Consider the following 14,486-nt stretch of genomic DNA (forward strand, 5'->3'; position numbering starts at 1 on the left):
GAGTGCTTGGCGCGCACTTATGAGAGATGCCCCCGCCACGATGTCAAAATCGTGTTTGGCGACTTTAACGCCAGGGTGGGCAAAGAAGGTATCTTTGGCACTGTGGTCGGTAAATTCAGGCTCCACCAGGAAACATCCCCAAATGGGTTGAGGCTGATCGACTTCGCCGGGGCCCGAAATATGGTTATCTGTAGTACTAGATTCCAGCATAAGAAGATTCATCAAGCGACCTGGCTGTCTCCGGATCGAAAAACTACCAATAAGATCGATCATGTTGTGATAGACGGAAGACACGTCCCCAGTGTTTTAGATGTACGTGCGCTCCGAGGTCCTAACATCGACTCGGACCACTATCTTGTTGCAGCCAAGATTCGCACCCGCCTCTGTGCGGCAAAAAACGCACGTCAACAAACACAAGGAAGTTTCGACGTCGAGAAGTTGCAATCATAACAGATAGCCGAACGACGTTCTACTGAGGGACGGCATTTCAAACTCCTTATGTACAGCTGCAACCGAAACCATTGGTTTTCGGAAAGTGTAAAAGAACAGCTGGTACGACGAGGAGTGCCGTGTCGCAGCGGGGAGAAAACAGGCTGCCTACCTCGCAACGTTACGATCGACGACAACACGTGCGGGGTGGGATAGATACCGAGAGTTGAAGAGGGAAGCGAGACGCATTTTTTTCCATCATTACATTTTACTATCAGGAAAAGATGCCCTCTGAACTTCTTTGAGATATCTCATAATATTATCAATAAATTGCATTCATAGGCATGAATAAGGAATCATGCAAGCACTTTTTCCGCAAATTTTATTCCGATATCTTTGCTGGTTTCTGGTTAACATATTGTAAAGTGAAAGAATTAAATGGAATTTAATATTATGTTATATGGAAAATCGCACCATAGATTACGCCTATTTGGTTAAAAGTGGTTAAACAGTTGCTTGGATTTCATTTAAAAGTAGGCGGGCCCACATCTAATGTTCATTTTTTATATCGATTAATTTGCAAATCTTCTCCTCTACTGTAAAATACAATACTTTCAACTCGCTTTTAGTAGATCACCCATTCTCACAATTTATGTATGTATGTATCTATAAACTGCTGGAGAGAAATGTTTACTGCTAGTTGAGTTTATATTTGTACATACATACATACGTATGTAAGTATATGTACATATATGTAGCTTAAGTAGGCTGTGAGACTGTGCCTACAGCCACTTTTCATGAACATAACTATCCCGATTAGTTTTGGGTATTATAAAGAACCGACGGGTCCAAAAAGGGCTGCGGAGTAGGCACGGGGTATTCTCCGCTGATCTAGACATATTTCTCTTTATCCGTCTACCAATCTCGCCTAGCATCTTCCAAGCGGAAGTACTGGGCATTGAAAAAGCTTGCGAAGTTCTATTGGAAAGCCACGAGACTATACGTAAAGCAGCTATATTTACGGATAGCCAGGCGGCGCTCTTGGCCTTGTCTTCGCCCATGACAAATTCCAGTATAGTTCACAACTGCAGAAAGCACTAAGCTCAATAAAAGACAAGCTCCAACTAGACTTGATCTGGGTTACCGGTCACAGGAACATTTTCGGTAACGAAAAAGCAAACGAGTTGGCAAAGGCAGTAGCTTTCCTTAACGAATCCGAAGCGGAGCCCAAGTCCGCTAGAATCAATCAAAAGAGAGATCAATAGACAGTTTCAACAAGTTGCAAATAATGGATGGGAAAACATAACAAAATTCATCATAACTAAACAATTAATGCCAAAATATGACAGGAAAAGAACCAACGACTTATTAAATAGGTCTAGGAAAAGTATCTACAGAGCAACAGCTACCACAACAGGGCACTGGCCATTTGGAGAACATGCGTCCAAAATGGGTATGCCCTACAACAACATCTGCCGAGGCTGCGGAATAGCAGGGAACAAGGAAACAATTTTCCACTTTCTCTGTGAATGCCCAGCCCTATCACAGATCCGACACAGAACATTTAGAATCCATCAAGCACCAAACCTTGAATGGATTTCTACTAAAAGCATATCAGACATAAGCAGCTTCATCGATACCTCAAAATGCTTTGAAAGAGAAGGTGAAACGTGATAGCAGATACAGAAGGTTCTACGAATAGTGTATCAAAATGGCACAGCAAGGGCTAATTGAGCCCGAAAGACAAGAGGGCAGCACTCCTACTAATAATGATGTACCCCATTATATGAGAGTATAAAAATTATACGAAGATTTAAGTTATAAATTATAATGATATTAATTTGTAAATATTAAGTTTTATTTAATTAAAAGAGAACCTTGCAGAAAGAGTCCTGTTAATAAAGAAAAGTAGAATAAAAATTCATGAAGAGGCTTTGTTTGGCAGAAAAGGTGGAACCTTAAGTCAAGAGGTTGGAAGTAATTAAAACAAGTAGGAAAGGGCTAAGCGGGTGCAGCCGATCATTTTATACTCTAACAACTTGCAGGAATCAAAGGCAGGAAAGCATCTTATGGTGTAAAACTTCAAACAGAGGATCGAAATCCAAACAATTTTATATATGTATACTTAAATCATACAATGAGTGTATGAAACGAAAATCGCTATACTTATTTAGGGAAATACCGATCCGATTTTATCTATTAACTATTATCATACCACATACTATAAAAATGTTTACTAGGCTTCATACACATACCAGCAAATTCAGCCAAATGTTCGAAAATCCTGATAATAGTTATAGGGAGCTATTTGTATATCAAGTTTTCGCCCAATTTTCATATCTCAATATATACATATCTCAAATATTGCAGGATTTGGAGGATGTAGTCATGTGTAGAAGTTCACGCAAGTGAGGAAAGTTCTCTGATCGTCATTCACTCCATGCGCCAAATTTTGGAAAAGAGTCGTGAGAAGAAATCGACACACACTACCTCTACGTTGATTTCAAAGCTGCTTTGGACAGCACGAAAAGGAGTTGCCTTTATGCCGCGATGTTTGAATTTGGTATCCCCACAAAACTAATACGGCTATGTAAACTGCGTTGAGCATCACCAAAAGCTCCGTCAAGATCGGGAAGAACCTCGCCGAGATGTTCGATACCAAACGAAGTTTCAGACAAGGCGACTCCCTATCGTGCGACTTCCTCAATCTCCTGCTGGAGAAAATCATTCGAACTGCAGAATTTAATCGAGCAGGTACAATCTTTTATAAGAGTGTACATCAGCTGGCGTATGCCGATGACATTGATATCATTGACCTCAACACTTGCGCCGTTAGTTCTGCTTTCTCCAGACTGGACAAGAAAGCAAAGCAAATGGGCTTGGCAGTGAACGAGGGCAAGACGAAATATCTCCTCTCATCAAGCAAACAGTCGTCGCGAGTTCTCTCACGTCACTGTTGACAGTAATAGTAGGCAATTGAGAAGTAAAGTCCTCTCTCGACGAACAAAAACAAAACTCTATAAGTCACTCATTATTCCCGTCCTGCTATATGGTGCAGAGGCTTGGGCGATGACAACAACTGATGAGTCGACGTTGCGAGTTTTCGAGAGAAAGGTTCTGCGAAAAATGTATGGTCCTTTGCGCGTTGGCCACGGCGAATATCGCATTCGATGGAACGATGAGCCAGGAATAAAGGGATGTTCAACTTATTCCAGTGTGAGAGCACCTCAAAATAAGTGTTTTTTATAACATTTTCAATTATGATCGAACAAAATAAGAATTTTTGGGTATTTTAAATTAAAACACCCAACATTTACTACGAATAAAAATTACTATGCAGTGGTTACTTATTATATGGAGAAACTATTTAAATCTTTTTAAAGTATATTAGAACAACTGACTTTTGACCTTCCAATACCCAATAAAAGGATTTAATCTTGTTAGCTCTCAATCATTAAATGTTTTTAATAATTTTCCATTGAAAACAATACTATGATGCTTCATATTACAAAACCTTTCAACAAATACCTTTAAATTTCACAAATTTATTTAATTTTCATTGTTTTTCATTTTTATAAGTGGTCTTAAACGATGCAACAAATCCCCCCGTTTACATATTTTTTTGGTAAGATTTCAATCTGGCCATCGCTCGTTTCCAATTGATAAACGTCAAAACCTACTGAACTCGATTATCTGTCAAAGTTCAGTAGGTTTTGACGTTTAGCAATTGTTCTCTCACTTCCAGTTAGAGAGGAGTTAAACATCTCTTTATCTCTGGATGAGCTGTATGAGATGCATGAACACATTGACATAGTTCAGCGAATTAAAAGACATGTCGTCCACTGTCGTGTTCAAATAATATTTGAGCTTGGAAAAGTTTTTTTGTGGTAGGTTTAGTGGTTTAGGAGATATACATGTGTATGTATGTATGTACATTAAACTTATTAGAGGGCGGGGCCATGCCCACTGGTGCTGCTTTCTACAGCGATCACCTGTGCCAAATTAGATTTCTACATTTTATTTTAGTGCTTAGTTATGGACACTTTTTACGTTTGCGGTGAATAATGTTTTCTGGGCGTGGCACTGGTCCGATTACGCCCATCTACGAATTCCTAATTTTTTTTATAAGGAACGCGCATACCAAGTTTCTCAAGATATTTAAATTTTTGCTCAAGTTACAGCTTGCCCGGACTGACCGACGGACAGACAGACAGTCATCCGGATTTCAACTCGTCTCTTCATCCTGATCATTGATCTCTAAGTTAAGCGTTTATTTAAAAACAACTTTAAAGTTTGTTTTGTGCAGTGTTTTATAGTTTTGAAAATGTGCTGATGTGATTCTTGAATAATTTTGAATTTTAGTTCTATCGCCGGACATAAGGATAGTTTTGACATAAGCAATAAAATACTATTTATCTACATTACATAGCACCACGTCTTGAAATCGGATACAAGTTCTCGAAAGAAACTTGCATGGGAACGTACATACATATGTACTTACTTATGTACATATAGTATCTAAAACGGTGAAGGAATATGTGCCTTGCCTTTGGGTATTTCAGTAAGATTGCACAATTTGTTCACAAGTATTTGCCACTCACCTACATACATACATACATGCTTATGTATGTGCATATTTATGGGTATGAACAGATGTGTGTGTTTATGTAAATGTATATACACAAGTATTTGTTATGATACCTCGGCCATTGCACTTGACAAAAGCAATTGCGATTCATTTCATTCGACCGGTTCATTTATTTCTACGTTCGATCAGTTTCTGGTTCTTCGGTTCGTTGCGGCTCTATTTCTTTTTGCGTATAATATTGTGCTTGCTTAAAACACTATTACATGCAATCTTTTGATTACTTCAGCTTGTGTATACGAAATTGTAACAGCGATGTTAGCGTTTATTTTTTCAATTCATGTTGTTATTGCTGTGCATTGAATTCTGCGCAGAAAAGTTGATACCGTTGTTATGGGTTTGCTATGTTAACATTTTGTTAGTATTATTATTTTTTGTTGTTGTAATGATTAGTTTGGTTACCATTGTTACAGTATATTATTGCATAGCTCCTATGCAGCTAGCGGTGGTGCTGTGTATTAACTATCTGTTACAGCTGACTTGCTGTCTATTTATTTTCTTCTGGTAAGTATTTGGTGTATTTCAATTTGGGGTTGCTGGTATATATTGGAGGTGCTGGCCACTTTTCAGCACAGTTCGTTAACAGTCCTAGTCGCGAATCTAGGAGGTTCAACCAACTAGAAAACAATAAAAAATTATTATAATTCAAACATACGATTTGAAGTATGCGCAATTAGTTTTATATTTACTTTCATTTTCATGGAACAGGTTTAATCTTAGGGCTTAATCTGAGTTTTTCGGTCAAAAAGGTGTTACTTTAACTGAATACTGTGTGTGATATAGAAATTATAAACTATGAAAGAATACGTAAGTAAACATATAGAGAAATCGATTTTAATTGGTATTTCATTCTGATTTTATTTCTATAAAACTGGAAGTACAATCGCATACAAAGAACATGAAATATTTTTCGTTACCTAAGAATATTGTGCAAATTTATTTTACCTATTATTCGGTATGTATTGTGTAAAGTCAAGCGGAATGTTAGTATTTATATTTTAAATTTAAGCTAATTTAATCCCTTTTTCGATACCAAATCTTTTTGTATTTGATTCAACATTTTTATGTATTTATTAATATGAGGGCATAAGTGATTTGACAATTGATAAAGCATTGCGTATTTTTTGATATACATACATATGTACATATTTGATAAGAAAACTACCGAAGAGACGTTCATATATATATATATATATATGTATGTACATTTCTCCAATTTTTAGAAATAAAAAATCATCCACTTTTTCCTTATCTAACATATTGTGATCTTACGTACATAAGTATGTATGCAGGTCCGTTATTTTCCTCATTTGCATTTTGTGTCATTCTTGGTGTTCTCGGCTTTTTAAATAGCTGCACAAAGTGGGGTAACTGTGTAGGATGATACGGAATGTTTGTATATGAATCAATTCAAAAATTTAAAACAATATCACAATTTGGCATATTATCTTAAGGAAAATATTTGCGCATCTTTTGACAATAGATGAAATTATTCCAGTACCCTACTTAGCTTCACATTGCTAATATTATTCTACTTGATTTTATACTATACATTTATATCAGTCAGTACATATTTACCAATATGTTATCTTAATAATATTTTCTATATATTTGATGATGTCGTCTGGTTTACCTTATGACGAATATTATTATTGGATTAAGTATATTATTTACATGAAACATAAAAGAATAATATGCAATTAATTTTTACAGTCACATTAAAATATTTTCACTCCTTTCATTAGTATTAATGGCAAGAGTGTATTATTATTTTAGGCTGTGAGTAAGAACGTTTTCAATTGCTACGCTTGATGCTTTTTTTTGCATACTAAGCTGTTAATATTCTTGTTCTTAGCTTTCGAAAGATCTGTAGTGCTTTTTCGCGGAAACCATAAGCGGCACCACCAAAGAACAGATGTACATACGCCTATTATGAACATTATATGTATTTGTGTAGTTGCTATAAGGATTTGCATTCAAACACTTTCACTTATTTGACATTTATCCATCGTTGAAATCTTATGTATTATAATGGTGAAATGCAAGTAACTTTCAAACTAGTTTAATCAGTTTCATTAATCATCAATATGTGAAATCTATGTTATTCACTTTGACTTTGTCTTTTCAGTTAATTTTACTTGTGTTACTTATCTCTGCATGTAGTGCGACTCTCCATGGCGCCGTCTCAACACAATTTCAACATATTGATCCTCATAGTCATACCTACTCTTATGGGTATGCTGATCCCAACTCCCAGAAGCATGAGACACGTTCTTACGATGGTGTTACACGTGGCTCATACTCTTATGTAGATGGTAATGGACATGTGCAATCGCTCTCTTATGTTGCTGATCCACATCATGGTTTCAACGCTGTTGGCACAAATTTACCAAAAGCTTCCCCATCTCCAGATACTCACTTCGCTGCAATACACAGTGCTGCTGCCCAATCATACGTGCCATACGCCCATCACTATCCCCAACATATTCCAATACTTACAGATGGAGGTGTGCCCGTGGATACGCCAGAAGTACAACACGCACGAGCTGAACATTATGCTGCATATGCTGCTGCCGCTGCAGCTGCTGCAGCTCATCCGGAACCGTATGACGGTCACTCTCATCATTTGTATAAACGGTCATTATACAGTCATCCCTGGAACTACGCTCATCAGAATTCGATTACCCATGTGCCACTGACACATGGAGGCGTTCCTGTTGATACACCAGATGTCCAAGCTGCCAAAGCCGAACACTTTGCAGCACATGCCAAGGTTTTGGGCCGTGGTACACAAGTAAATGGCGCACCCTCGGACACACCAGAAGTAGCTCATGCAAAAGCTGCCCATTATGCTGCACATGCTGCTGCTCGCACTGGTTATCCTATTGGGCAGACAATCCCGGTGCATGGCTATCACATTCCAGTGATTCACAATGGTGTACCAGTCGAGACACCAGAAGTTCAACATGCCAAAGCAGCACATTATGCTGCAGTTATCAAGGCTTCATCTAGAGCTGGTCACGGTGAACCAAGCGATAATGGAGGTCATTATGGTGGACATTGGAATAATCCACATAATAGTGGTTATACGGGATACAAACATCGAGGCCCTATACATATTCCAGTTATCCACAATGGGGTGCCCGTTGAACCACCAGAAGTCCAGCATGCTCGCGCCGCCCACTTGAATGCTTTAGCTTCTGCTAGTCATGGTTCGGGGCATGGGGGTTACTATGAGCATGATGACCAATATCATGGCCAAAATTATTAAATCCTGACCATATATTTTAATATAACTACGTGCGGATATCGGAAAGAAATATACTTATATTAATCTAAAAAAACGGCGGGCATGATACGAATAAATCGATCATGATTGCACACATATATACATATATACTAAATGTATACTAAAATAATAACATGAAGCGATATTATATTGTCTCAAATCTTCTTATTTGCTTAGATCTTCTTTTTACGTTTTGCGCTATATGAAATCATATGATTACTCTCCGAATAATGTAAACGAGTTGCTTACTATAACATACATACTTATGTACGATGTTTGGGTTATATTAAAATCATTTCTTATGTATTGAAGAATATTAATTACACATGTATATAAATATAGTGTTTTAAACATATAGTGATACATATTTATAAGATAGTGTATATACATTATAAAATATAAAGTTTATTTAAAATTGCACTTCTCAAAATGTTGGTTTTTAATTATAAAATAATAATGCGTTGCAGTGGCTAAGGTATACATTAAATTATACTAATATAAACTGTTCAATACAGCTAAATGATGCTTATGAATAAGGACGAAAACTTCATAGGGTAGTTAAAATTTTATACTTAATATTTGGAAATAAAAGATGTTAAATTTTTTATTTTATTATTTTTATATTAAAGTTTTTAACAAATAAGTAATTTTCAAAGTTATTAAATGATAATATTTAAGTTAGTGAATGAGATAGCAAGGTTAGATCATTCTTATCTTCCAACAATAATGTTTATAGTTCTAATTATATTATCTAAATTTTTGCTTAAATAATATTTCCTGTGATATTTTTAGCTACCGTTGAAAATTTTATATGAATTCAACTTACGCTGAAGAATAATAAGTGAATCTATTTTCAACTGATGATTATGTGATGAATAGGGCCCGCATTTTTAGTTATGAAAATGTTAAAATTAAACAAGGAAGGCTAAGTTTAGGTGAAACCGATCATCTTATGATCTCAGAAGTAGCAATAATCAAATGCTTTCAGGAGCGTTATGTTAAAAAATGCCGCAAAATGATAAAACATCCATTATTCAGCGATCACGTAAATAAATAACAATCAAAACCACCTCAAAATAATCGAGTTAGATATTGGATTATATGATCAGGGTGATGAGTTGAGTTGAAATCTGAGTGACTGTCCGTGCAAGCGATTACTTGAGTAAAAATTAAGATATCTTCATGGAACTTTGGTACAAGTGTTTCTAGGCAAAAAAGTTGAGGAGATCGTAGATGGACATAATCGCACCGCTTCCACGTCCACAATACGCCATTAAACGGAAACCTATAAAGTGCCAAAGTGAACGTTCTACACGAAACAGTTGGAAATTTTACCATCAGAGTTGGAAAATAGTCCCGCAAATGCCAAGGGTTTAAGAAAAGGAATTAAACCATTGAATATGGTTATTTTTTGAGGGATATTTATTTTCACCTCCATGTCGCGACAAAAATGATCGGCATAAAGTCAACAAAATTGTACAATTGAACTTTTATATCTGCGAAGATGTTTAATATTTATGCATGTATAATATGTACCTTATATATAGAATATTATATTTAGTACATATTTAAGGGATAGAAGGACTTTAAATTCAAAAAGAAGTAATAAAAATGGTACACAAAAAAAATTAATCGAGCTGCAGAACTTATTCGAGCAGGTACAATCTTTTATAAGAGTGTACAGCTGCTGACGTATGCCGATGATATTGATATCATCGGCCTCAACACCCGCGCCGTTAGTTCTTCTTTCTCCAGACTGAACAAGGAAGCAACGCGAATGGGTCTGGCAGTGAACGAGGGCAAGACGAAATATCTCCTGTCATCAAACAAACAGTCGTCGCACTCGCGACTTGGCTCTCACGTCACTGTTGACAGTCATAACTTTGAAGTTGTAGATAATTTCGACTATTTAGGAACCAGCATTAACACCACCAACAATGTCAGCCTGGAAATCCAACGCAGGATTACTCCTGCCAACATATGTTACTTCGGACTGAGTAGGCAATTGAAAAGTAAAGTCCTCTCTCGACGAACAAAAGCCAAACTCTATAAGTAGCTCATAATTCCCGTCCTGCTATATGATGCAGAGGCTTGGACGATGACAACAACCGATGAGTCGACGTTACGAGTTTTCGAGATAAAGGTTCTGCGAAAGATTTATGGTCCTTTGTGCATTGGCCACGCCACGATGGAACAATGAGCTGTACGAGATATACGACGACATTGACATTTCAGCGAATTAAAAGACAGCGGCTACGCTGGCTAGATCATGTTGTACGGATGGATGAAAAAACTGCAGCTCTGAAAGTATTCGACGACCTCCAATCCGTTGGAAGGACCAAGTGGAGAAGGACTTGGCGTCGCTTGGAATGTCCACTTGGCGCCACGTAGCAAAGAGAAGAAACGACTGGCGCGCTGGTGTTGACTCGGCTATAATCGCGTAAGCGGTGTCTACGCCAGTAAAGAAGAAGAAGAAGGTTTGACAACGTTTTCTTTCCCATTTTTTTTCTGAACCATCAACATCTCAAGAATATTGTGTTAAAGTTTTAGGTCATTCGGAGAAAAACTACCGAAGTCACAGCAGGTTGAATAACGGTACCTCTAACTTAGGTTTGCGCGCCTTCCAGCTACCTGCGCTGAGTGTACAAAACTTTGAATGGATTTTCCCAAATATGTAATTTTTAAAGTCGGTGACCAGCCTACAGAAAAAACTATTGCATCGATCGTTTTGAAATGTTGTACAAATATTCTACATATATATGTATGTAGCTCTGGAATGACGTCGAGTTTTTCCAAGAATTTTAATTACTAACAATTTTACAATAGCAAATAAATATGTACATAGATCGATTTTTTCATCTAAAATCGTAATTTTGACTTGAAAATGGTACCAAAAATTGAAAAATTGAAAAATTAAAAAAAAACTCGACGTCAATTGAAAGATAAACTAAAGAAAGCATTTTGATTTTTTGGTTTCAGATGATCCAGTGATGCTGTAGGCTGGTCACCGCACAAAAATTTATTTTCGAGGTGCCTGCAGAGATCGACGATAAATCCGTTATTCCTCGCTATTTTTCGATAAAACTTTTTTTAAGTATCCTTCAAATGTTGTACTTTCATATAATAATAAGTAAAATAAACCTACAGCAATAATTTTTTCTAAAAAAATTCATGAAAAAAGGTCTTTTTTCGACGAAACAACAAAAACCTTTATGCTTTTCGTCAGGAAAAGTTTAAAAATTAAACAATTTCAAAAAATTAATTTTTTCCATACAATTTTTTTTTGTTTTGTTTTTCAATTATTTGAATTGTTTAAATTTGTCGTTTGCTTCGAAAATTTTTGAAAATTATTCAGTGAAAATGTTATGCGTGTTGCACACAAAGTGATCAATTACAGATTGAAATTTGTTACGTATACGATGCCACGAAGAGGTTGCGCCAATATCGGTCGGCGTTCTTTTTGGCATCAACATACATAAGCAGCCCAAGGCACATGACCTAGTACTCCCAGGATGCGATGACATACGTGCAATATTATGGATCGCGGGATATCAGCAAGTGATCGTCACGATGTCGCAGCAAGACTTTTCAAGCAACAGCTTCAATCGACTTTATCTTGACTTTATATAGTACTGTTAGATGCTAGATGTACTCTGTTGAGTGGCAAAGGAGAGGTTTGGATGGTGGATGGTGGTTGCAACAAGTCAAATTGATGAAATCATTTTTGCGGAAATTCCTGATGTAGACAAAGATCCAGTATTATACGAAGTGATGAATACCAATATGGTTCATGGACCTTGCGGACACCACAATCCCACTTCGGTTTGTATGTCTGACAATAAATGCACGAAACACCATCCACGTGCTTTTCTTTCGGAAACACAAACTAGAAATGATGAATATCCACTCTATCGGCGTCGCTCACCAGTCGACAATGGCAGAACATTCCGCATTCAATTTAGAAGAGTGATAATGGAAGTTGACAACACATGGATCGTACTATATCCACCATTATTGTCTAATTCATATTCAAAACTCATATTAATGTTGAGTATTGCAATTTGGTGTAATCTATAAAATACGTTTGTAAGTACGTCATCAAATGAAGCAACATGGTGGTTATTGGTCTTGAACGATACGGTTGATACGTGAACTGCACTAAAGGAAAAGTGTAGGATATTTACTTTTGCAATTCATGAACGTTTTCCGACTGTTATGCGTCTCGCAGTTAATTTGGAGAGTGGACAAGGAGTGTATTTCAACACAGATAATACAGTACTGCCAGTGGTAACACCGCCAGTAACAAAATTAACATTTACGAGTTTTTGCTCAACGTTCGTCAGTGATCCGTTTGCGAAGACATTCGGAAATACCTTGATATTATATGTACATGGAATGCATCGTCGAAGAAATACTTACGCAGAAAGCAAGGCCAACCAGTAGGTGGACATCCGGTGTGTTATCAACTAATGCATTAGGACGAATTTACACAATCCACCCGAAAAACGACGATTGTTTCTACCTTCGGTTGCTATTGATAAATATACACGGTTCAACTTCATTTGAGTCATTGCGTACTGTGAATGATACGGTGTGTGCAATTATGTACAATTGCTGGAAAATGATAATCACTGGAATGCAAATGAAGTTCGCACACTTTTCACGATAATCATTTCGACATATCAGCCTTAAAATCCGCGTCTATGGGATACGAACAAAAATTACATTGCCGAAGACATTTTTTTTGCTAAAAATTGGAAATGAATCAATTCCGGTTGATACTTCCGGTGGTTTGATATCAATGCCATCTGCCGTTTATCGATTCACGAAAGATGAACTCATCACGAATGTTTATCCGAACATTGGCCAAATTATCTTAACTACGATTCCTTGAGTGCACGTGCAATGATAGCTGCCAAAAATACCGATGTTGATGACTTAAACTGGAAGATTCAAAGTCAAATTCCGGGAGACTTGCGCTCATACAAATCGATCGATCCAGTGGAATTTCTAAATACTTTGTAGAGGTTTGGCATGCCACCGCATCATTTGCGCCTCAAAGATGGATCTGTCGCTATTATGTTTCGCAATCTACATACAAGCGCCGAAACTGTGTAATGGAACCCGACTGATTGTGACGCACCTATCGAATACAAGGGGGTAGAATCCTTGATTCTACGAATTCCTTTGAGTTCCATCTATTTGCCATTTCAGTTCAAACAAAGTCCGTTTCCAGTAAAAATTGCATTTGAGATGACAATCATCAGGAAATGTATGGTATAAATTTGGAGCCGCTACGTTTTTTACACGGCCAAAAATACGTGGCGTTGTTGAGTACGAGTTGGAAAACTATCTTCTCTGTACATTTACGCACCGGAAGAGAAACCAAAAAATGTTGTTTATCAAGCTGCGTTACATTGAAAAAAAAAGAAATGATACATTTAACTTTCATTTCATTTCAAAACACATATGTAATTTTACGCAGGAAAACGGCTGCGGGGTCAGCTAATATATTTATAAAAGTCAAAGTTTTAAGATTTTTAATATCATGCTAATGTTAACTGGTTAGAGGCGGCAAATATTATTGTGTACATGTTGTAGACTTTCATGCATTTCTTAAGATGTACTTGTATGTACATAAGTGATGCTGAAGCTTCTTCATTATTGAAGCGAAAAAAGCAATTGCTTTGAATTCAGTTGAAGCGCAGTCAGCTCGCAGTACAAGTCAGCTTATATTAATTAAACTACACTTTCATATCTGAAATAATAACTGAATTGGAAGGAAAAAAAATCATTGTCAGAACAAGTGTAACTGATATACATTCTGACAGAAAAGCACCCGGAAATTGTAAATAAAACACAAAATATTTAATTATTCATAAATTTTTTTTTGTCGCCACCAGAGGTACATACACTTATGCCAACGATTTTTCCAGTCCTCAAAACACTCTTCATTAGCACATTCAACTTTTTTTCTTTTATCTCTTCGATCAACTGAAAACAGGTTCCATTCCGATAATTGCTGACTTGTTTGCATATCAAACTCATAAACCTATGCCTCATCGGCAGTTATAATGCTCTCCATGAATGTAGGATCGGAATTCGCACGATAAAGTATTTCAA

The 14,486-nt window shown here is 36.8% G+C and overlaps 2 protein-coding genes across 12 annotated transcripts in view; one reads left to right on the forward strand and one right to left on the reverse strand.

The window, feature by feature from the left end:
• LOC105233267 (glutamate receptor ionotropic, kainate 2) overlaps window positions 1–14,486 on the reverse strand; it is a 144,586-nt gene that overhangs the window by 67,607 nt on the left and 62,493 nt on the right. The window lies entirely within an intron of this gene.
• LOC105233255 (pupal cuticle protein) lies at window positions 5,651–8,783 on the forward strand. Its single transcript, XM_011215284.4, has 2 exons — window positions 5,651–5,881; window positions 7,203–8,783. The coding sequence occupies exons 1-2, from the start codon at window positions 5,870–5,872 to the stop codon at window positions 8,343–8,345; spliced, it is 1,155 nt and encodes a 384-aa protein (XP_011213586.1). The 5' UTR covers window positions 5,651–5,869; the 3' UTR covers window positions 8,346–8,783.

The sequence above is a fragment of the Bactrocera dorsalis genome, chromosome 2, assembly GCF_023373825.1.
Source record: "Bactrocera dorsalis isolate Fly_Bdor chromosome 2, ASM2337382v1, whole genome shotgun sequence".
Lineage (NCBI taxonomy): Eukaryota > Metazoa > Arthropoda > Insecta > Diptera > Tephritidae > Bactrocera > Bactrocera dorsalis.